Raw genomic sequence first — 25,753 nt, 5'->3', positions numbered from 1 at the left:
TCGAAACTAAAGCTTAAGGCTGGGCATGGCTCTGTCTCCACTCTGCACTCTTCCACTCTGAACTCTGCTGAAATGAAACTAACTGTTCTCTGCTCTCTGTAACCCCTTGAAGAACTCTGATGATGGTATTGCAAAATTCATCTGTTACTATTTTTAGGAAGAAGTTAATGACTTCAGCTGAATCAGTCATCTCTAAGCACTTCTGTTTTTTTTAATTTTTATTCAACAAACTTTAAAAGTCACGTGTTAAGAGACAGTTAAAAGACCAAGAAGAATCAGAATTTTATGTGATATGGAATAAAGTGTATACATGGATAAATAAGAAAAAGAAGTAATAATAAAACTTATGTGAGAAATGTAGAAGAATGTATGACTTAAATTTTGTGTTTTATTTAGTCCATAAATGAAGGTTTCTTTATATAAGATCCAATAGAATTTCTTCTTTTCATTTAAAGTAATAAGTTGATTTAAAGTATTAATAAGGTATTCTTTTTCTGTATGGAAATTTATCTTCTAGAATAAGTGGGGAAATTGCAACCCCAAATTTATGTTAAATGTATGTTTGTTGGTTTTGTCTTTTTATGAAAATTTAATAAAGTTTATTAAAAAAATAATAAAAGTCACGTGATTCCCTTTTGCAACCTTGGGACAAGCCAAGTCAGTGTTGGAAGCCAGATTCACTTAGCAACCATGTGACTAACTTAACAACTGTAAAAATTCCATTTAACAACTTCGGCAAGAAAGGTCGTAAGACGGGGAAAAACTCACTCAACAGCTGTCTCACTTAGCAACACAAATCAAGGGCTCTATTGATTTCATAATTTGAGGACTGGATTGTTATCAAGAATTCCCCACGGTAAATTCAAACCCGCTCTGCAAAGACATTCCAAGGCATAGATAAAAAGCGGCTGAACCTGAACCCAAGACATGGTCCCCTCCTTCTCACCTGTTTCCAGAAGGGGCTTCAGAACCACGGTGTTGATGCGCGCCAGATGTGCGGAGAATGTCTCCTCGGTCCTGAGTAGTGAGGAGACCACGTCTGCGATACTCATTTCCAGGTTCGACCCCGTTGAAAAAGGAAGAAGGCAGAGACGCAGAGTTGGGCCGAAGTTTCAAAAGTTTTGGACGCTTCAAAAACAAATCAGGAAGCAACTCGGCTTGATCCGAATCATGGTTCACACCGGAGCGCCCTTAAAGATTCAGGAAAGAGGAGAAAGGAGAATTGACACTTAAGATGTAAATGAATTGTTAGTATTAGCTACATAAGTATGAATAAGTATTGGCTTCCGGTTTGGTGGAGATCGCGGCGGGACGCGTCTGGCAGGGCTCTGCCAGGCGAATCCTTTCTACCCCCTCCGAAGGTCGCATTTGCGATCGGATCGGGCCCGGATGGCCCGATCCATGAACAGGGGGCTCTCCTCTGCCCGAGGACCCATCGCCAGGACTCCGGAGGCAGCGGTTCGCCCCGCAGCTTCGGAGACGGGAGAACCGCTCCTCCTCGACTAGGAGGACCGGCCAGCGCTTTCTCCCCTCACTCAGCGGGAAGAACAGAATCAAAGCAGCGAAAGTATAAATATCTACATTTACATTGAAAAAGAATATAGCAGAGAAAGGACCTAAGGTAAAAATCCACATTGTGTTTCGTGTTTAAAGCCACAAGATCGTAAAAGTTCCAAGTAAAAGTTTTTTTTTCTCTAGGGCGAAAGTGAAAGTTTTTTCTTGTTTAAACCCATCCGCAAATAACAGCCGGATCTAATTCTTTTTTTCACTTTTACTTTTCTATTTTGAACGTGAACTTTGGAACCTATAAAATAATTTTTTGACTTTATGGTTTAATAAAATAGTTTAAATTTGACATGACTATTTAGAAAATTTTAACTGCTAAAGGAAATTCCTAGGGATGACCAGAATTTGTTGCTGATAGATTTTTAAAATCATAATGTTTTGGACTTAATTTCTGAAGCGGAGGAATACAGTCTTGCTGCCTTTTTTTTTTCTTCTGCTGCTCCTTTTTACAATATGAAATAACTTAATAACTATGAATTAAATGGAATCTAGAAGAGATTGAAATCACTTCTTTTTTGGATTACTTATTTTTGGATTAACCTATTTGGAATACTTCCTGAGCCTTTTGGATTATTTGCTGACACCTTTTGGATTATCTGCTGAGAACTCTTTGGTTTAACATCTGCCTGCTGCACCGAAATTAACTTGACTCCATCTTGGGATCTGTTTCTTTGTTCTTTGTTCCTGTCTTGAACTTGGAAAATAAACTGACTTCATTTTGAACATAAGCAAGTTTTGGATTTGTTTTACTCTTTGAATTTTGAATTGACAGCAAATATAACTTTATCCTTTCAGATTTGGATTTTCATCTTTACTTCCTAGCAAAACTACAGGATTTATAAGAAGAACTTAAGTATACAATACTGTTATTGTGTTTTTGAATAACTATCTGTTTTTTCTCCCTGATTTCTCTTTGACTTTCTTCCCTATTTTTGGATATTTTTATTACTAGAAGAAGCTTGGTTTGACCTATATGCATTGTTAAAAAACCTTGGGTTCCTGCTCTATTCTAAATAGTTGAATTAAAATACTACCCCCCTTCCTTTTCTTTTTGAACAACTCTTTTTACTTCATTTTTTTTTCCCTTCCCTTTTTTCTTCCCTCCTACTAAAGTTTCTTTTCTAATTCTTTTTCTTTTGCTTTTTATACATAGTTGATATTCCTTCCCTTTTTTTTTATTTTTTGTTCTCTTTTTACTTGAAAAGGCACCTGTTCTTCTGTTCTGTGGCATTAAATAATAATATTTCTTTTTCCTTCTCTTTCTTCTCCTTTCCTTTTTTGAATTCTGTTATTAATTGAATTGTTATTGAATTGGTATAGCCATACTATAAGGGAAACAAAATATATTGAACAGATTTGGAATTTATAGTAATTTCTTTTCCTTTTCACTACATATAAAATTGAAACTAACCTTAAAATTTGAAATAGTGGATTCTAATTTGATAATGTCCCACACCTCAACCCTTGTTAAAACAACAAAAAAACAAACTACACCAACTACTCTATCTCCACAAGTCTCACCGCATTCTTCTCCTTCGCATCAAGTGTTAACCATGTCTACCAAAGACAAAGACAAAGACAAAACAATGCAGTCCAATCTTGCAACTATACATGAGACTTTGAACACTTTGAAGGACTTCATGGTCAAATCACAAGAAGACGCTACTCAACAAAGAGAGGCCATAAAGGAGGAGGCAACACAACAAAGAGAAGCCATAAAGGAGGAGGCAACACAACAAAGAGAAGCTATAAAAGCTGACTTGGCAGAATTTAAAGTGGAGATGGCCCAAATGAAAGCCGATATGGGCGAGATGAAAGACCAGATAAAGCAGATCCAACAAACACTTCAAGAAAGTGACGACCGAGTTAAAAAAGTTGAAGAACAATCTGATAAAAATGAGAAAAGAATGGAATATCTTGAAGGGAGAGCCGATGAGAGATACAGAAGATACGATGAATCTATTATCCAACTGGAGATGCAACGAGCTTCGTACGGACTTCGATTTCAGAATATAAAAGAAGAAAAAGATGAAGACTTAAAAGTGACTATGGCGGAAATTATTGGAGCTATACTTCAAGAGGACCCCATAGCTTTACAGAGAGAAATCGATGAAGTTTACAGAATCTCGAATAGCTATATCCGTCGGCACAACCTTCCAAGAGAGATACACATTAAATTTACAAGAAAGGCGTTGCGAGATGAGATACTTCACCATTCAAGAAACTCCCCGCCCCAACGTCAGGGAGTAGAAATAAAGATACTAAAGCAAGTTCCAAGAAGTGTCAGAGAAAACAGAAGAGATTATCACTTTCTAACAAAAATTTTGATTAAAGAAAACATTACTTACCGTTGGCTTATTCCACAAGGACTTTCTCTGACATGGCGTTCTACAAGGTACAAACTGGAAAATGTAGAACAAGCCATGTACTTTCTTGAACAGAGTGGTTTGGGCCACTCCGACTACGCAAGTAAGCAACAAGTGGTCCAACTACAACTAGTTCAACAGCAACCAGGGGAAAAATTACCAACTCAGCAAGAAGAAAACTTGGGGGCAACTGCCCAAGTAATAGAGCAGGACCAAGGTGCCAGAAGAGTTCAACCTCAGCGAGAAACCAAAAAACCCATTAAATGACAACGAATAAAGACTTAAAAATCTTTTCCGTAAATGTTAATGGACTTAACGAACCAAGAAAAAGGAAGCAAATTTTTTCTAAAATTAGAAACCAAAATGCCCAGATTGCAATACTACAAGAAGTTCATATTAAAAAAGATAACCAAAAATTACTGTTGAATCCCAAAATTGGAAAAATGTATGCTGCATTAGCAGATCAAAAAAAAAGAGGTGTAGTGATGTATGTCAAGAATTCTATAAATTCCAAACAAATATATAAGGATAAAGAGGGTAGGATATTGATTGTACAAGTAGATATTGAACCTAGATCTCTAGTGGTTGTTTCTATTTATGCTCCCAATGAAGACCAAATGACATTTTATAAAAATTTACACCAAACAATAATAGATTTAGCTATTGATAATTTATTGATAATAGGTGATTTCAATGCTATTGCGAATAGACAATTAGACCACTCAGGAGGGGGAGGTAATAAAAAAAGGGGAAAAGGTAAAAAAACAAGAAGAAATTTGTTACCTAGTACTTTTCAAAGAATGAAAGCGGAATTACTACTAAGCGACATTTGGAGGGAAAGACACCCTCACAAAAGGCAATTTACCTTTTACTCCAATCCTCACAAAATTTGGACGAGAATTGACATGTTATGGGCACCAAAAACGGTGGCAGAACAAATACGAGAGGTCGAGATAGACGTTAATACATGGGCTGATCATAACCCAATAGTGGTCTATATGACGATGAACAACAAACAGAACAACTGGCGGATGAATAGGTATATACTAAATGATAAGAAATATAAGGATTGGATTGAAAAGGAATTAAAAATATTTTTTGAAATTAATAAAACATCAGACACTACTCCACAGAACTTATGGGATACAGTTAAAGCGTATATAAGAGGTTTAACAATATCCTATACAGCAAAACACAATAAGGAAAAGAAATTAGAGTACTTACAATTAACAAATGAACTAAAACAATTAGAATCCTTATCGCAGCAACATATTAAGAACAGAGATCTAAAGACAGAAATAAATGTAATTAAACATAAAATCAGAGTTATAGAACAAAACCAACTAACTGAAAAGATCAAAAGAGCAAAGCAACATTATTTTGAACATGCAAATAAACCTGGCAGATGGCTAGCGTATAAACTTAGAAAACAGAGTCAATCAAAATTAATCCAAAAATTAGAAGATAAAGATGGTAAAATAAAATATGACACAGAAGGTAAGGCAGACATCGTGTATAATTTCTATAAAGAATTATATGCTAAAGATCATGTTATCGAAGATGAAGTTTTTAACTATTTAGAGGCTTCAAATTTACCACAAATAACAGAAGATCAACAGGCCACCATGGACGGACCAATAACAATGGAGGAACTCTTAATAACAATTAAAAAACAGAAAAGCAACAAGGCGACAGGCCCAGATGCCATACCTGCAGAATGGTACAAGATAGACAACGAAACAATAAGAAACCATATGTTAGAAACTTTTAATTTATGTAGACTTGAGGGAAAAATTCCCAAATCTTGGTCAGAATCACTGACAACCTTAATACATAAACAGGGTACAGAACCAGAAAAGATTAAAAACTATAGGCCTATATCATTATTAAATGTAGATTATAAGATCTTTATTGCCATTTATGCAGAGAGACTCAAAAGAGTTATAAATGGAATAATACACCAAGACCAAAATGGGTTTCTTCCAGGGAGACAAATTAAAAACAATATTAGAACTGTAATAAATATACTAGAGTACTATGAACAACACCCAGACAAGACGGCATCTTTAATGTTTTTGGACGCTCAAAAAGCCTTCGACAACGTTAATTGGATATTTATAAAAATGCAATTAAATAAAATGAGATTTGGCCCAAAATTTGTTAATCTAATAGATACCATATATTCAAAACAAACAACGAATATAATATTGAATAACAGTCAATTACCAATACTTGACATAAATAAGGGAGTTCGCCAAGGATGTCCTATATCACCATTGCTATTTATTATGACCCTTGAAACCTTATTAATTAAAATAAGAGCGGACCCCAAAATAAAAGGTTTAACCGTAGGAGATGAAACCTACAAACTCCAGGCCTTTGCAGATGATTTAATGTTTATAATTGAAGAGCCGATTACAACAGTTCCTACCTTACTACAAACCATTGAACAATATGGAAACGTAGCAGGTTTAAAGATAAACAAAAGCAAAACACATTACTTGACTAAAAATATGAATAAAATACTAGAAACGAAATTAGAAAGTATTTCTGGAATAAAGATTGTAAAAAAGGTAAAATATTTAGGAATAAACTTAACAGCGAAAACAATAACATTAAAAAATGATAATTATATGAAATTACTAGCAGAAATTAAAAATGACTTAGCAATGTGGAATAACTTGAAAATATCTTTCTTAGGAAGAATTGCAACAATCAAGATGAACATTTTACCCAAGGTCTTATTTCTTTTTCAGACAATACCAATAAACCCAGGGGGTATCTTTTTAAAAACTTTAACAAACTTAGTTAAAAAATTTATATGGCAAGGTAAAAAAGCAAGGATAAAAATGAATTGTTTAGAAGATATTAAAGAAAGAGGCGGATTTGGCCTTCCAAATTGGAAACTATATTATCAGGCCGCTGCATTAACATGGCTTAGAGATTGGATAATTTTAGATAACAAAAGAATACTTGACCTAGAAGGACATGATTTAATGCTTGGATGGCACGCATTTTTATGGTATGATAAGGACAAAAACCATTCATATTTTAAAAGGCATACGTTGAGGAAATACTTATTAGAAGTATGGAAAGACATAAAGAAAAATCATTTTTTAAGTATCCCAGATTGGCTAGCTCCTTTAGAAGCAATAATACATCCAAAGTCTATAAAAGATAAGAAAATAACTTATAGATATAAAGAACTATTAAATGATCAGATGAAACTTAAATCTAGAATTGAATTACAAGAAGAAGGGATAATAATAGATTGGTGGCACTACGCCCAGATCCGATCTAGATATCAGAAGGATAAAACTCTTTACATTTTTAATAAAAGTAAGAATCCTTTAACTACTTTAATTACCACTAATTCAACAAAAATGATAGGGAAAATATATAAACTACTTATCGCTCATAAAAATATAGAGTTGACTTTAAAAGATACTATGATAAGATGGTGTAGAAATATTGGCAAGGAAATAGATATAGACACATGGGAGAAAGTATGGATTAATAATTGGAAAATGACTAAATCAGCTTCCCTAAAAGAAAATCAAATCAAAATGTTTTATAGATGGCATCTCCCACCAAATAGGATAGCAAAAATGTTTCCCAAAACATCCCCAATATGCTGGAAATGTAAGAAGGATATAGGAACTTACTATCATCAATGGTGGACATGTGGTAAAGCAAAAACATATTGGAAAATGATTGAAAAAATATTAAAAGAAATAATAAAGCAAGATATAGATAATACCCCGGAATTTTACTTACTAGGTGTTACAAATCAGACCTATAAGAAAGAAATCTTTTATTTAATTATACACATATTAACTGCGGCTAGAATAATATATGCGCAAAATTGGAAAGGGGAGGAAATCCCCAAGGAAGAAGAGGTCATAGCTAAAATATTAGATTGCGCTGAAATGGATATGATGACAAGAAGATTAAACGATCAAGAGGATACTAAATTTTATGAAACATGGAACAATGTCTATAAATGGATAGATAAGAAAAAATAAGATATATTTTTAGTTGTTTTTCTTTGTATTAGTTTTTACCTAGGTGATAATAATATTAATATTAGTTTAAAAGGACTTTTTGATGATTATGATATAGTAGTGTATGTATGTATAAGTATAAGCAATATACCAAGATGCATAATAGTTGAATTTAGCTTTATTGTTTGAATTGAAGGTTTGACACTATTTTACTATAGTAATTAAGATTATATTAAAGGTATTTTTTGGCAATTATGTTATACTAACCCCACTTAACACTCACATCAAGATCTGTAAAACTTTAACTCAAATTTATTAACTTCTTTTACTATAATAGTTAACATGTATTTAATTAGGTATTCTTTTTCTATATTTGAATGTATACTTTCATAAGAAGCGGGGGAAATATACCCCCACTTTATGTTTATTGTTTGTATGTATTTGTTTGTTTTTATGAAAAAAATAATAAAAAAATTGAAAAAAAAAAAGTATGAATAAGTATTAATGAATATCATGAGAAATGTAAACTATCTTGTCACATAACGTCCAATGTTTTAAAATGTTTTCTGTTTGTTGCATGTATTTGTAAATAAAAATTTTCTAAAAAGAAAAAAAAGATATTTTTAAAAAGATAATGTGACGGATTGTGGTGGGATTAAGGATGAAGAGGTGTTCACTTCAACTCCCGGAATTCCCCAGAAAGCGTGCTTTAAAATAGGTGGACTTCAATTCCCAGAATTCCGTAGAAAGCGTGGTTTACAATAGGTGGACTTCAACTCCCAGAATTCCCCAGAAAGCGTGCTTTAAAACAGGTGGACTTCAACTCCCAGAATTCCCCAGAAAGCGTGCTTTAAAACAGGTGGACTTCAACTCCCAGAATTCCCCAGAAAGCATGCTTTAAAATAGGTGGACTTCAACTCCCAGAATTCCCCTGAAAGCGTGATTTAAAATAGGTGGACTTCAACTCCCAGAATTCCCCTGAAAGCGTGATTTAAAATAGGTGGATTTCAACTCCCAGAATTCCCCTGAAAGCGTGATTTAAAATAGGTGGACTTCAACTCCCAGAATTCCCCTGAAAGCGTGATTTAAAATCGGTGGACTTCAACTCCCAGAATTCCGCTTCCAGGCAACTTTGAGATAAATTGACTTCATTTTAAGATGGGGGGGGGGCCTTTAATTACCAGCAGAGCCCACTGGGGAATTCTGGGAATTGAAATCCAAACATCTTTAATCTGCCAAGGTTGAAAAATATTATAACCAGACCTAGAAAAACAATCTATGTTTATCCCTGACCCTTTCTTATTCTCTTATGAATTTATTTCTACCAGCATCAAATTCCATGCTGTATAATCCCTTCTCCATCTTTTTTCATTGCTTTTATCACCTTTAAATTTATTTACAGATGGGAGAGGCATAAACAAGTGAGTCAGTAAATTAAACCAGGATATCTTGATTATGGTCTGTGTGGGTATGTTTTTAATTCTGTATTATTATGTTTGCTATTATGAATACACTCAAAACACGACTTTGAATCGAATTCCCCCCGTTCCATATGCAGCCAACCTGAAAAACGTGACTTATGAGCAGTCCTCACACTTACAACCATCATAGAATTTCCATGCTCACATGATCAAAAATTGGGCACTTAGCAACCAGTAGGTATTTATGACTGCTGCGGCATCCTGGGGTTACGTGTTTCCTTTTTGCAACTTTCTGACAAGCAAGGTCAATGTGAGGAGCCAGATTCACTTAATGACCACATGATTCGCTTAACAACGGCAGTTGATCTGCTTAATAATCATGGGAAATAATCACTTAATTGCAGGAATTTTCAATGTTTCATAAATTTTACAATGTTTTAGACTAACTATTTATATTAATTAGATCCAATTGCATTTTGTACAACTTTTTATTGTTGACATGTTGTGAGCTGTCCCGAGTCCACGGAGAGAGGTGGCATACCAATCAAATCAAATCAAATCAAATCAATAGATTTGCTTAAGAACAGTGGCACCAAAGGTTGGAAAATTGGGGGTGATTCACTTAACAACCTCCTTGCTTAGGAACGAAAATTTTGTGGTTGTAAGTTGAGGATTATTATTATTATTATTATTATTATTATTATTATTATTATTATTTCTTAGTTATATTTTACTATGAGTATCTCCTCTATAACCTTCATCATGTATTTTACTATGTGTATATAGATATATATACCCACTAAAACCCTCATTGTGTATGGGACAAAATAAATAAATAAAATAAAATAAATAAACTATTTGTAGCTGGAAGTTTTCGGCTGTGAGGGAAATGTGTTAAACACACAAAGGCACCTCTGTAAATCGACAATTGAGTAAGAGTGACATTTTTTAGCTCCTGGGTTTGTTTGTATGTGGCCAAGGTGTGACATTTATTATCAACACAATCTCTTGTACAGTTTCGGTGTGGGCATTGTGAACGAGCTGTCCTATTTTGGAAGACTGCAAATTTTTGGGATTTTTCTTCTCTTTTTCCAACAGCTTTTGAAACCACACTGGACACACACACTGACTCACAAATGGTGAACAAAGACACTTCTATTTTCTGGTCCCTTTTTAAAACCTTTGCAACAACCTCAAAAAAATCTACAAATGTGGTGAATGCAACTTAAAATAAGGAGTGGAAAATTGTGAATCCTGTCTGTTTGTTAAGTGAATCACTGCGGTTGTTATGTGAATCTGACTTCTCCATTGACTTTGTTGGTCAGAAGGTTGCAAAAGGAGATTATGTGACCTCGGGACACTATGACCGTCATAAATATGAACCAGCTGCGATGCGTCCAAATTTGGATGACCACAGGGGATATTGCAATGGTCATAATGTGAAAAACGGTCGTAAGTGCAAGGATGGGTTGTAAGTTACTTTTTTCCAAGTATCTGAATTTCGACCACATGATCACGGGGATGCTGAAACGGTCGTAAGTGTGAAAACTGGTCGTAAGTGCAAGGACCGACTGTAAGTCAGTTTTTTCGTGCGGTTCTTACTTCGGTCAGTAAATGAACTGTTGTAAGTTGCAAATTAGCTGGAATCCATCACAGCTGGAGGCTTTTCAAGGGTTGGGTCTTACACAACCCGTTAATTATGCAAGGCCTTTTTTAAAGTTTCTAGACCTCACCCTTCCTGTGCCCCAACATGATGTCAACACCCCTTTTTCCTTAATGATTAATTACTCAGGCATTAATTACTCAGGCATGTATTTACAAAGCCTGGGGTGCCTTGAGGATCTTTTACACAGCAGTTATCCACCTTGGAGTAAATGAAGTAGCTCAGCCAGCCAACGGAGTTGTCCGTATTTTGTGGGAGCTGCAAGAAAGACTCGGGTGCGAATTGTGACTTTGTTCTTGGCCAGGAAATAGACCCTCCATCTATACAGTATACGGAATGGTATTGATTGGAATAACTTTATTGTTGCTTTCAACGTACGCTAATCGGCAAATATTAAAATGAAATTTCATAACATTAATGGGTGAACAGTGCGGTCAGGCAAGGCAGGGAAAGCAAGTAGGATGCTTGGCTGCATAGCTAGAGGTATAACAAGCAGGAAGAGGGAGATTGTGATCGCGCTGTATAGATCGCTGGTGAGACCCCACTTGGAATAATAATGTGTCCAGTTCTGGAGACCTCACCTACAAAAAGATATGGATGAAATTGAAGGGGTCCAAAAACGGGCTACAAGAATGGTGGAAGGTCTTAAGCATAAAACATATCAGGAAAGACTTAATGAACTCAATCTGTATAGTCTGGAGGACAGAAGGAAAAGGGGGGGGGCATGATCGAAACATTTAAATATGTCAAAGGGTTAAATAAGGTTCAGGAGGGAAGTGTTTTTAATAGGAGAGTGAACACAAGAACAAGGGGACACAATCTGAGGTTAGTTGGGGGGGAAATCAGAAGCAATGTGAGAAAATATTATTTCACTGAAAGAGTAGTAGATCCTTGGAACAAACTTCCAGCAGGCGTGCTTGGTAAATCCACAGGAACTGAATTTAAACATGCCTGGGATAAACATAGACCCATCCTAAGGTAAAATACAGGCAATAGTATAAGGGCAGACTAGATGGACCATGAGGGCTTTTTCTGCCGTCAATCTTCTATGTTTCTATGTTTAAAATGAAACTTGGGGTCTTGAGTTAGGGGGTTGGAATAGATGACCTCGGAGGGCCTTTCCACTCCTATGATTCTATGTTCTTTCCCTGGCAATAGTTGGGTCATCGTTAGCCACCGGGTAAAAGATAATAATAATAATAATAATAATAATAATAATAATAATAATAATAATAATAATAATATTTATTAGATTTGTATGCCGCCCCTCTCCGCCGGTTAAAAGGCATTCAAGCAGTCCTTGAATTTACAACCAAAGTTGCACTGAAAAATTGTGACTTATGACTGCTTTTCATATTTTATGACCATTGCAGAATCCTCGTAGGCCACGTGATCCCGAATTCAGATGGTTGGCAACAGGCTTGTACTTATGACGGTTGCCACATTCACTTAAGAACTGTGTGATTCATTTAACAACCACAGGGATTCACCGTTTGTTTAACAACCGTTCCAAATTAACAACGCCACTGGGGAAAAAAAGGGATTTAGCACCAGTCCTCGCAGTTACGACTGTCACAGCCTCCCCACCGTCACATGATCACTATCACAGGTAGGATGTGCTAACAAGGCACCCTCCCCATTCGCTTAAGGATAGCATGATTCGCTTAACAACTGCAGGGTTTGCTTAGCAACCGTGGCAAAAAAATTAAATAATAAAATGAGGAGCAACTCAGTTCACACTTGCCTCACTTAGCAATGGATATTTCAAGTCCCAATGATGGTTGTAAACTGAGGACTGTGGGTAGTAATTAAAGCAAAGTGGGTTTGACTGAAGTGAAAATGAAAGGCAGAGGAGAAGGAACGGGAGAAGGAGGAAGAGGAAGAGAAAAAGCCAGAGAAGGAAGATGAAGGGGAGGAAGAGAAAGAAGAGGAGGAGGAGAAAATACATAAGGAGAAGATAGAAGAGGAGGAGGAGGAAGAGGAGGAGAAAATACATAGCAGAAGGAGAAGTCTCAAAATGGGTCAGGCGATAGGGAAAGCAAGGAGGATGCTTGGCTGCATAGCTAGAGGTATAACAAGCAGGAAGAGGGAGATTGTGATCCCCTTATATAGAGCATTGGTGAGACCCCATTTGGAATAATACTGTGTCCAGTTCTGGAGACCTCACCTACAAAAAGATATTGATAAAATTGAACGGGTACAAAGACGGGCTACAAAAATGGTGGAAGGTCTTAAGCATAAAACGTATCAGGAAAGACCATGAACTCCATCTGTAGAGTCTGGAGGACAGAAGGAAAAGGGGGGACATGATTGAAACATTTAAATATGTTAAAGGGTTAAATAAGGTTCAGGAGGAAAGAGTTTTTAATAGGAAAGTGAACACAAGAACAAGGGGACACAATCTGAGGTTAGTTGGGGAAAAGATCAAAAGCAACATGAGAAAATATTATTTCATAGATGGACCATGAGGTCTTTTTCTGGCGTCAATCTTCTATGTTTCTATGTTTTTAAGATAGAGGAGAGAGGAAGAGGAGGAGAAAATACATAAGGAGAAGAAGAAAGAGGAGGAGGAGGAGGAAGAGTACTGTTGAGAGGAGACGGAAGAAAGACAAAGAGTGGGAAAAATAAGAGAAAAATAGACCAGAGAAGTAAGAAGAAGGCTACAAATGGAAGAGGACTAAAAGGAGGAGATTAAAAACATAGAAATATAGAAGACTGACAGCAGAAACAGACCTCATGATCGATCTAGTCTGCCCCTATACTATTTCTTGTATTTTATCTTAGGATGGATATATGTTTATCCCAGGCATGTTTACATTCAGTTCCTGTGGATTTATCTACCACGTCTGCTGGAAGTTTGTTCCAAGCATTTACTACTCTTTCAGTCAAATAATATTTTCTCATGTTGCTTTTGATCTTTCCCCCAACTAACTTCAGATTGTGTCCCCTTATTCTTGTGTTCACTTTCCTATTAAAAACAGTTCACTCCTGGACCTTATTTAACCCTTTAACTGTTTTTAAATGTTTCGATCACGTCCCCCCTTTTCCTTCTGTCCTCCAGACTATACAGATTGAGTTCATGAAGTCTTTCCTGATACGTTTTATGCTTAAGACCTTCCACCATTCTTGTAGCCCGTCTTTGGACCCGTTCAATTTTATCAACATATTTTTGTAGGTGAGGTCTCCAGAACTGGACACAGTATATTCCAATTGTGGTCTCACCAGCGCTTTATACAGCGGGATCACAATCTCCCTCTTCCTGCTTGTGATACCTCTAGCTATGCAGCCAAGCATCCTACTTGCTTTTCCTACCGCCCGACCACACTGCTCACCCATTTTGAGACTGTCAGAAATCACTACCCCTAAATCCTTCTCTTCTGAAGTTTTTGCTATCACAAAAAACTTTTGCTAACAAAAAAAGAAGAAGGACCCCTCCCCACCCTCAAAAGAATCGGCTCAGAAACCTCACCTTATACGGAGACCTTCCTGTTTTGCTCCGTCTGACAGTCTCCGTCTGGTTGACCCACTGGGGAAAGGAGTGTGTAGGGCAAAACCCTCCTTCCACCTCCGCCTACCTCCCAGTTCCTCTTTCGTCCCAGGAGCAAATCCTGACACGCCTCATTCCTGACCCAGGAGAAACCCTTCCAGCAGCCGCCCGTCAGAAGCTGCTTCTCCACCCCGTCATCCTCTCTGGACTCCCGAGGGTCCTCCTCTAATAGCCCCCCTCCTCCCCTTGGCCACACTGGGCCACTTTCAATAATTGTGGACTTTAAGAAATCTCCAGTCCATTTGGCACATGATTTCTTGGAGTGGAAGTCCTCCCCTCTTGGTTGGGGGCAGTGATGGGCTCAAACGGGTACGGTCAGCTACGCAGGACCGGTAGAAAATTTTTGATTTTTTTTTTCTTATTTTCCCTTTCTGGGTATGTTTTTCCTATCGCAGTAAATAAGGTTGAGTGTGTATAATTTTAGAAGAGCTGTGAGTGTCTGTTTGTGTACATCACATACAGTTTATGTAGTAGATGTACACCGAGAGCATCTGCACCAAAGACAAATTCCTTGTGTGTCCAATCACACTTGGCCTATAAAGAATTCTATTCTATTTTATTCCATTCCATTCTATTCTATTTTATAATGTATATTTTTATGTGCCTGTGTATTATTATTATTATTATTATTATTATTATTATTATTATTATTACAACAATAACAACAGCAATAATAATAATAATAATAATATAATAATAATAATACACACAGGCACATAAAAATATACATTATAAAATGTATATTTTATATTAATTAATAATAATAATAATAATTAATAATAATAATAATAATAATAATGTAATAATATTTGCATGCTGCCTTTCTCCGAAGACTCTGGGCGGCTCACAGAATACAAAAAACAGCACAGCAACAAATATAATTAATTAAAAATTTCCGGTACACATATGGCGTACATACATAGAATTAAAGAGTATATTTTGGATGTTCAGTAATAGTAAATACATGGAGAAATTGCATCTCTTTTAGTCCAGGCATCCTAACCCCAACCCTGGATGTGAGTGACGTCAAGTTGGCCACCTTTAAGCCAGTCACATGACATTTAAGCCATGCCTCAGTCACATGACCATCAAGCCACTTCCATCTGGTCACATGGCCAACAAGCCACACCCACAAAATAAGCCGCGCCCACAGTGTGGTAGTAAAATTACAGCCCTTCACTGGTTGGGGGATTCTGGGAGTGGAAGTCCTCCCCTCTTAAAGTACATGACCCTGGGACATTGCAACTTCAATAATGCCAGTAGCCAAGGACACAAATTTTGATTTTACTTGTGCACGGGGATCCTGCAACAAACACAATCCCTGCCTCTAAGCAACACAGTTCCTAAATGAGTTTTTGCCTCTTTTTATCACCTTTCTCATTGTGAAACGAACCCTTGCAGTGGCTAAGCCAGTCTCACAGGTCTTAAGTGAATTTGCCAGAAGTTATAAATATAACAGAAGTGGGTTCTTCCTGCTTTGCATCCGTTCTACAGAACCGATAGTAAACCGGTGGTGACATCACAGATTCGGTTCCTTCGGTGCCAGTCATCTTTTTTTGGGATTTTTTTTGGGGGGAGGAAACTTAAAAAAAAAATGAGGGAAATTTTTTTTGAATTTTTTGCTTCTGCACATGCACAAAACCCAGGTTTTTGGTACTCCATGGGCCAGCAATGTGCAGCAGTGGCTAAAAAAAGCCAACACAATCCAAAGCTGCATGAACAGGGGGATACACTCCAAGACCAGAGAGGTAATAATTCCACTCTATAAGGCCCTGGTCAGGACCGCACCTGGAGTATTACATCCAGTCCTGGTCACCACACTTCAAAAGAGATATAGAGACTCTGGAAAGGGTGCAGAAAAGAGCAACTAAAATGATGAAGGGACTAGAGACCAGGTCATACGAGGAAAGGTTGCTGGAACTGGGCATGGATAGTCTAGTAAAAAGAAGGGCTAGGGGGGGACATGATAGCTCTATACAGGTACTTAGGGGGTTGCCACAGAGAGTAGGGGGACACACTGTTTTCCAGGGCACCAGAGGGTCGGACGAGGAACAACGGTTGGAAGCTGACCAAGGAAAGATTCAACCTGGAGATAAGGAAGAACTTCCTGACGGTCAGAGCGATCAACCAGTGGAACGGCCTGCCACCGGAGGTTGTGGACTCCCCAACTCTGGACACTTTCAAGAGGAGATTGGACTGCCATTTGGCTGGGGTGCTGTAGGGTTTCCTGCTGAGGCAGGGGGTTCAACTTGATGACCTGTAAGGTCCCTTTCAACTCTAATAATAAATAAAAATAAAAAATAAAAATAAAATAAATACACACACATAGCCATGTGGCAAGGGAGGTTAGAAGCCACTCCTGAAATATATACAGTGGTACCCCTACCTAAGAAGGCCTCTACTGAAGAACTTTTCTGGATAAGAACCGGGTGTTCAAGATTTTTTTGCCTCTACTTAAGAACCATTTTCTACTTAAGAACCTGAGCCCGGAAAAATTTCCCAGGAGATTTGAGAGCAGCACGAAGGCCCGGCCAGTTTCTTGCCATTCCCCCTTTAATCCTGGCCATCTGGGGCTTTTCTGGGCTGCCAGAGGAGCCTTTCGGTGGCACTTAAGGAGGCTTTGGCAGCCCAGAGCAAACGGAGCGTTTTCCTTTCTCTGGGCGCTTGGAAAGGGAATAAACCTCTGCCAGCATCCAGAAAAAAGAAACACTCCCTTCGTTCTGGTTAGCGACTGTCCTCCTCCTCTTCTTCTTCCTCCTCCTCCTCCCACCCAAATTCCGAGCTTTTATTTCTTTCCTAATCGCATTATTTGCTTTTACATTGATTCCTATGGGAAAAATTGCTTCTACTTACAAACTTTTCTACTTAAGAACCTGGTCACAGAACAAATTAAGTTCTTATGTAGAGGTACCACTGTATCAGATACCAAGTGTACGAATTCTGATCACGCAACTACGGGGATGCGCAACAGACCTAATTGTGAGCACTGGTGATATGTCACGTTTGTTTTCACTCCGGCTGCAAACTTTGAACAGTCGTCACTAAACAAAAAGTCGAAAATTCAGGACTATGCAGGGTGACCTATTATTCTGCCCTATTTTGCACCACATAAATCCCAGCGACATAAATCAAAGCAGTTCAAACTAATTTTGAAATATTTATTGTAGGGATCCTGGGATTAATTTGGGCCCTTGGTTCAAATCTAGCCAGTTGCGTTTTATTTTTTCCCCAGCTGCTGCAAACTGACCTTCGTATTTGCATGAAGAGAAATTTTAGCGTAAGTTTGAGTAATAAAGGAAATTTATCAAAACTTAATCACGTTGTGACACCCATTTCCCCAGCTGGCGGAAACGCCGGTCCGAGGTTGGGGACAAGCCACACAATGTCACAGGCGGGAAACACAAAGCCATTACGCAATTTATGTGGACGGTGTCCTTTGCATCCGAGACAACGTCATTGGCAAGGAGAGGAAAGGGTGCACTTAATGCATGGGTCCCCTGGGGTGGAGGTTAAAGGTTGCAAAATGAGAGGTAGAGTGTTATCACCCGAGCTCCCTGACATTTTGACATGTGTGTCAGATTTGTTTGTTTGTTTGTTTATTTATTTATTTATTAAATTTGTATGCCGACCCTCTCCGTAAACTCGGGGCGGCTCACAACAGCAATAGAAAACAATATATAATACAAATCTAATAATTAAAACTAAAAACCCATAATTTAAAAAACATGCACACAACATACCATAGATAAATAGTATAGGCCTTGGGAAGTTATCTCAGGTCCCCCATGCCTGACGGCAGAGGTAGGTTTTAAGGAGTTTACAAAAGGCAAGGAGGGTGGGGGAAGTTCTAATCTCCAGGGGGAGTTGATTCCAGAAATTCGGGGCCGCCACAGAGAAGGCTCTTCCCCTGGGTCCCGCCAGACAACATTGTTTAGTCGACGGGACCCGGAGAAGGCCAACTCTGTGGGACCTAACCGGTCGCTGGGGTTCGTGAAATGAATCTCTTCATTTCTCCACATTTTTTTTTGTTTTCCAAGCTGGAAAATTAGGGTTAAGGAAACGGACACCATCCAGCGAGGCAGCCTCAAGACAAGCGCTGGAGACATTTTCCATTGAGGATTCGGCAGAAAAAACGGAAGCCACTGAGGGCTCAATACGGAATGTCACATTCTTCTGGCAGAATTTCCACTGGGGAGGGGGCAATTTTGCAACAAACAAAAAAAAAAGAGTGGGTGACCATGGAGATTTATAGAAGCCAAACACACACACCCTCCCTACACACACACCTAGGTAGTCGTGGGAAACAAAGAGAGAGGGGAAAGGTGGATGGTTCCCCCAAGCAGCAAAAAAATATCCACCCACTTAGAGGGAGGTGAAGGTGTCGCAATGGTTTATCAGACCAGCTATTTTCTCACTGGGTGTAAATATTTCTCCTCTCCCTACAATGCCCTCATTCCCTCCTTCCTCCCTTCACCCCACTTTTCCTTTCTTTCTTTCTTTCTTTCTTTCTTTCTTTCTTTACTTCCTCCCACTTTTTCCTTCTTTTCCTTTCCTCCCTTCCCTTTCCTTATTTCTCCTTCTTTCCTTCCTTCCTCCTTCTTTTCTGTGTTCCTTTCCTCTCCTCTTCCTTCCCTCCTTCCATTCTTTCTCCCTCCCTCTCCCTCTTTTCTTTATTCCTTTCCTCTTCTCTCCCTTTCCTTCCCCTTCTTTCTTTCCTTCCTTCAATCCTTTCTGCCTCCCTCTCCCCCTCCCTCTATTCCTTTCCCCTCCCTTCCTCACCTCTTTCTTCCCCCCCTTTCCTTATTTCTCCTTCTTTCCTTCCCTCCTTCCTTCCTCCTTCTTTTCTGTCTTCCTCTCCTCTTCCTTCCCTCCTTCCATTCTTTCTCCCTCCCTCCCTCTCCCTCTTTTCTTTATTCCTTTCCTCTCCCTCCCTTCCCCTTCTTTCTTTCCTTCCTTTAATCCTTTCTCCCTCCCTCTCCCTCTATTCCTTTCCTCTCCCTTCCTCACTTCTTTCCTCCCCCCTTTCCTTATTTCTCCTTCTTTCCTTCCTTCCTTCCCTCCTTCCTCCTTCTTTTCTGTCTTCCTCTCCTCTTCCTTCCCTCCTTCCATTCTTTCTCCCTCCCTCCCTCTCCCTCTTTTCTTTATTCCTTTCCTCTCCCTTCCTTCCCCTTTCCTTCCCCTTCTTTCTTTCCTTCCTTCAATCCTTTCTACCTCCCTCTCCCTCTATTCCTTTCCTCTCCCTTCCTCCTTCCCCCCCATTCTTCCTTCTTTTATTTACTTTCTCGTTGCAATACCCCCCCCTCCCGGCTCTCTCTTTCCCTCCTTTTTTCCCTCCTCCTCCTCCTCCTTTTCCCTTCCCCCTGCCCCACAGCAAAGCAACCCCACCTGGTCTGGAGCGGGCATCGGCGGCCGTCCCTGCCTTGCAGCTGCCCTCTCTCGCTCACGTGCTCGCTGCGCTGGTGTGTTGCAGGAACTGGCGGCTCAGGCAACCTCTCTTCCAAAGGTCGACCCAGCCCTATGAAGGAAAAAGAGGGAAACGGGTGTGGGTAATGGGGGGGGGGGGGGAATCCCACAATGCACCACAGCCACATTCCTTTCTGACCCTCCCCGAAATTCTATGGGCAGCGGCCAAGAATCCCGGCGCTCGCCAGGCAAGGAGGCGCGCGAGGATTGCAAAGTTAAGGCACTACTGTCCCCTCTGCCGGACTTCAACTCCCAGAATTCCCCACGTGGCTGGGCACAGGAGGAGGGGGGCGCGGGGGCGGTGGAACCGGTCTCTGCCTGAATAAATACTGTACTCTACATTAAAAATTGTGACATTTTCAAGATGTCATTAAGACGGGTGGACTTCGACTCCCAGGATTCTTCATTCGGTATGGCTGCTTGAGGGATTCTGGGAATTGGAGTCCACTCCCTTAAAGCATGCTGGCTGGGGGATTATGGGAGTCCTCCCCTCTTAAAGCATGCAGGCTGGGGGATTATGGGAGTGGAAGTCCAGCCCTCCTAAAGCATTCCACCTGGGGGATTATGGGAGTTGAAGTCCTTCTCAAAACATACATACCGGCTGAGGGATTCTGGGAATGGAAGTCCTCCCCTCTTAAAGCATGCCAGATGGGGGGATTATGGGAGTTGGAGTCCTCCCCTCTTAAAGCATACCAGATGGGGGGATTATGGGAGTTGGAGTCCTCCCCTCCTAAAGCATACCAGATGGGGGGATTATGGGAGTTGGAGTCCTCCCCTCCTAAAGCATACCAGATGGGGGGATTATGGGAGTTGGAGTCCTCCCCTCCTAAAGCATGCCAGATGGGGGGATTATGGGAGTTGGAGTGCGCTTCTTAAAAATTCCTGAAGACTGCTGTTTAGATGCCAAAGTTGAACCGGTCTCTGCCCAGATCTGCTAGGATTATGGGAGTTGGAATCCTCTCCTCCTAAAGCATTCCACCTGGAGGATTATGGGAGATGAAGTCCTTCCTTCTCAAAACATACCGGCTGAGGGATTATGGGAGTTGGAGTCCTCCCCTCTTAAAGCATGCCATCTGGGGGGATTATGGGAGTTGAAGTCCTCCCTTCCTAAAGCATGCCAGCTGGGGGGATTATGGGAGTTGGTGTCCTCCCTTCTTAAAGCATGCCAGCTGAGGGGATTATGGGAGTTGGAGTCCTCCCCTCCTAAAGCATGCCAGCTGGGGGGATTATGGGAGTTGGAGTCCTCCCTTCCTAAAGCATGTCAGCTGGGGGGATTATGGGAGTTGGAGTCCTCCCCTCTTAAAGCATGCCGGCTGGGGGGATTATGGGAGTTGAAGTCCTCCCTTCCTAAAGCATGCCAGCTGGGGGATTATGGGAGTTGGAATCCTCCCCTCCTAAAGCATGCCGGCTGGGGGGATTATGGGAGTTGGAGTCCTCCCCTCTTAAAGCATGCCAGATGGGGGGATTATGGGAGTTGGAGTCCTCCCCTCCTAAAGCATGCCAGATGGGGGGGATTATGGGATTTGGAGTCCTCCCCTCCTAAAGCATGCTGGCTGGGGGGATTATGGGGGTTGGAGTCCTCCCCTCCTAAAGCATGCTGGCTGGGGGGATTATGGGAGTTGGAGTCCTCCCCTCTTAAAGCATGCCAGATGGGGGATTATGGGAGTTGGAGTCCTCCCCTCCTAAAGCATGCCAGATGGGGGGATTATGGGAGTTGGAGTCCTCCCCTCCTAAAGCATGCTGGCTGGGGGGATTATGGGGGTTGGAGTCCTCCCCTCCTAAAGCATGCCGGCTGGGGGGATTATGGGATTTGGTGTGCGCTTCTTAAAAATTCCTGAAGACTGCTGTTTAAACGCCAAAGTTGAACCGGTCCCTGCCCAGATCTGCTAAATATAGACTGAAGAAAGAGGAAACAGGAAAATAATGGAAATTAAATGACTGCGGTTCCATCGAAAGACGAACAGGAAAACAAGCAAAGGTTGTGCACTCCACTCTGCAGTCTGCAGAAACGATGCTGCGATGGTCATAAATGCCGAGCGGTGTGAATTCTGATCCCGTGGGAGAGTCTGTGATGGTCATAAGTGTGGAAAAAAGGGCCATAAGTCCTTTTATTCAGTGGTGTTTTAGCTTCGAACAGGCACTGGACGGACTGTTTATTACTAGTGAAGGACTAGCATCAACTTCCAACTTTTCCTCAGGGCAGCGGGATAAAAATAATAAAATACAGGCTCAGTTCACAGTTTTCTAAATTGAACCGGGGACCTGAGAAGTTAGGTGGTACTGCAGAGGCATACAGGTCATCGTCCTTGACTTGTATGCCGCTGCAGTTTAGTGACCCTTAGAACATTATTGAAGAAACATTTAAATACGTCAAAGGGTTAAATAAGGTTCAGGCAGGAAGCGTTTTTAATAGGAAAGAGAGCACAAGAACAAGGGGGCACAATCTGAAGTTAGTTGGGGGAAAGATCAGAAGCAACGTGAGAAACTATTATTTCACTGAAAGAGTAGTAGATGCTTGGAACAAACTTCCAGCAGACATGGTTGGTAAATAAGGTTCAGGCAGGAAGCGTTTTTAATAGGAAAGTGAACACACGAATAAGTGAGCACAATCTGAGGTTAGTTGGGGGAAAGATCAGAAGCAACGTGAGAAAATATTATTTCACTGAAAGAGTAGTAGATGCTTGGAACAAACTTCCAGCAAATGTGGTCAGTAAATCCACAGTGACTGAATTTAAACATGCCTGGGATAAACATAGATCCATCCTAAGATAAAATACAAAAAATAGTAAAAAGGGCAGACTAGATGGATCTTGAGGTCTTTTTCTGCCGTCAGTCTTCTATGTTTCTATGTTTCTATGAAGGTGGCTAATAATCAGTGAGGTCCCACAGAGCTGGTCTCCTCAGGGTCCCGTTGACCAAACAATGTCGGCTGGTGGGACCTATGGAAAGAGCCTTCTCTGTGGGGGGGCCGGCCCTCTGGAATCAACTCCACCCTCCTCGCCTTCCGAAAGAGTTTAAAAACACATATTTGCCGCCAGGCCTGGAGTTCCATAGATCTTCCCCTTTGACCAATGAATGTTTTTAGTATAATTTTATTGAATGAATGCTAATGGAAGTTTTTAAAGTTAGAATTTTTAAAGATTATTTTGAGATTATTATTTTTATGGATATTAATTGGATTACTGTGCTATTGACTCTTTGTATATGTTGTGAGCCACCCGCATGCAAATCCAATATAAACCAACCTTATGAGACATCCCCGTGGTCATGCGCCCTCTCTTTTCTCCTTCCATCCTCTTTCTCTGCTTCCTCTCTCTTTCCCTTCCTCCCACTCTCCCCCCGCTTTTTACTTCTTTTTTCTTCCTTCTTCCTTCCTCCTACCTTCCTTCCTTCTTTTCTTCCTTCCTACCTCTTTTAGAAACATAGAAACATAGAAGACTGATGGCAGAAAAAGACCTCATGATCCATCTAGTCTGCCATTATACTATTTTTTGTATTTTATCTTAGGATGGATATATGTTTATCCCAGGCAGGTTTAAATTCAGTTACTGTGGATTTACCAACCACGTCTGCTGGAAGTTTGTTCCAAGGATCTACTACTCTTTCAGTCAAATAATATTTTCTCACGTGGCTTCGGATCTTTCCCGCAACTAACCTCAGATTGTGCCCCCTTGTTCTTGTGTTCACTTTCCTATTAAAAACACTTCCCTCCTGGACCTTATTTAACCCTTTCACGTATTTAAATGTTTCGATCATGTCCCCCCTTTTCCTTCTGTCCTCCAGACTATACAGATTGAGTTCATTAAGTCTTTCCTGATACGTTTTATGCTTAAGACCTTCCACCATTCTTGTAGCCCGTCTTTGGACCCGTTCAATTTTGTCAATATCTTTTTGTAGGTGAGGTCTCCAGAACTGAACACAGTATTATTCCAAATGGGGTCTCACCAGCATTCTATATAGTGGGATCATAATCTCCCTCTTCCTGCTTGTTATACCTCTAACTATGCAGCCAAGCATTCTACTCGCTTTCCCTACCGCCCGACCACACTGCTCACCCATTTTGAGACTGTCAGAAATCACTACCCCTAAATCCTTCTCTTCTGAAGTTTTTGTTAACACAGAACTGCCAATACAATACAGTAGTCCCTCGCTATACCGCGCTTCACCTACTGTGGCTTCACTTCATTGAGGGTTTCTGAGGAAGTCGATCGGCAGATTTAAACAGCCCGCCGAACTCGATCGGCAGGTTTTTTTTAAAAAAAAATATCTAAAATTGTAAATACTGTATTTAAATATTGTATCTAAAATAAATACTGTGTGGAAAGGGTTTATAAACACTTAAAACAATGAAAACTTACCAAACAATTACAATATAAATACTTAAATAAGTACTATCAGTCGATAAATTCCCCATCGCGGATTTCACCTATCGCGGCCAGGTCTGGAACGTAACACCAGCGATAGGCGAGGGACTACTGTACAATACTCTTCTTCCTTCATCCTTCCCCATTTTCTTCCTCTCCTCTTTTCCTCCTTCCTTCTTCATTCATTACTCCCTCATTCTTTTCCCCTTCCTTCTTCTTTATCCTTTCTTTCGCTTTCCTTCCTTCCTCTTTACCTTCAAATGTTGGGGGTTAGGGGATGACACTACGGAGTCAGGTAATGAGTTCCACACTTCGACAACTCGATTGCTAAAGTCATATTTTTTACAGTCAAGTTTGGAGCGGTTAATATTAAGTTTGAATCTGTTGTGTGCTCTTGTGTTGTTGCGGTTGAAGCTGAAGTAGTCGTTGACCGGAAGGACATTGCAGCATATGATCTTGTGGGCAATACTTAGATCGTGTTTTAGGCGCCGTAGTTCTAGGCTTTCTAGGCCCAGGATTGTTAGTCTATTTTCGTTAGTCTGTTTCGAGTGGAGGAGTGAAGGGCTCTTCTGGTGAAGTATCTTTGGACATTTTCAAGGGTGTTGATGTCCGAGATGTGGTATGGGTTCCAGACAGATGAGGTGTATTCAAGGATGGGTTTGGCAAAAGTTTTGTAGGCTCTGGTGAGTAGTGTGAGATTGCCAGAGCAGAAGCTGCGTATAGCTGGATAGAAAAGAAAAAAGAATTGAACTAATGTTTAAGAAAAAGAATGAATCAATGGAAACAGAATTGTAAAGTATTAAGCAAATTCATTTTGTGTTATATATATATATATATATATTGTGTGTGTGTGTCTGTATGTTTTGTTTTGTTTATTATTAAAAAAATATTAATAAAAATCTTAGGATACAAGCAACAAGTGACAGTCATACAGTCCTAAGTGGAAGGAAGACAGGAATGATGAAAAATGATGAATGAATGAATAATGAAAAAAACTAGTAGTAATAGTAGTGCAGACTTAGTAAAAAGTCTGACAGTGTTGAGGGGATTATTTGTTTAGCAGAGTGAGGGCGTTCGGGGGGAAAACTGTTCTTGTGTCTAGTTGTTCTGGTGTGCAGTGCTCTGTAGTGACATTTTGAGGGTAGGAATTGAAACAGTTTGTGTCCAGGATGCGAGGGGTCAGTAAATATTTTCACGGCCTTCTTTTTGACTCCTGCAGTATCCAGGTCCTCCATGGAAGGCAGGTTGGCAGCCACTGTTTTTTCTGCAGTTCTGAAAAACGATGATGCTTCCCTTCCTTTGGAAAGGAAAAACAGGCCTGGACTAACCGGATCACATCCTCCTCTTCCTCCCTGGGGA

General features: G+C 39.9%; 1 protein-coding gene across 2 annotated transcripts in view; it reads right to left on the bottom strand.

Annotated features, from left to right (window-relative positions):
- The window catches only part of ALS2CL (ALS2 C-terminal like), a 62,039-nt gene extending 41,755 nt beyond the window's left edge, over positions 1 to 20,284 (bottom strand). Inside the window, exons 1-2 of one of the 2 annotated variants that reach the window (XM_070729612.1) lie at positions 19,953 to 20,284; positions 947 to 1,190 (exon numbers count right to left, since the gene is read on the bottom strand). In XM_070729612.1, coding sequence (XP_070585713.1) covers positions 947 to 1,052 — 106 coding nt within the window. In that variant the 5' untranslated portion in view covers positions 1,053 to 1,190; positions 19,953 to 20,284. The remainder of the gene's footprint in view (positions 1 to 946; positions 1,191 to 19,952) is intronic. The other variant, XM_070729613.1, reaches the window with a different exon arrangement.
- Positions 20,285 to 25,753: the final 5,469 nt, after the last annotated feature.

This window comes from Erythrolamprus reginae, chromosome Z (genome assembly GCF_031021105.1).
Source record: "Erythrolamprus reginae isolate rEryReg1 chromosome Z, rEryReg1.hap1, whole genome shotgun sequence".
In the NCBI taxonomy this organism is placed as follows: domain Eukaryota; kingdom Metazoa; phylum Chordata; class Lepidosauria; order Squamata; family Dipsadidae; genus Erythrolamprus; species Erythrolamprus reginae.
The sequence above is the reverse complement of the archived record's forward strand: the minus strand, read 5'-3'. Positions and strand labels throughout refer to the sequence as shown.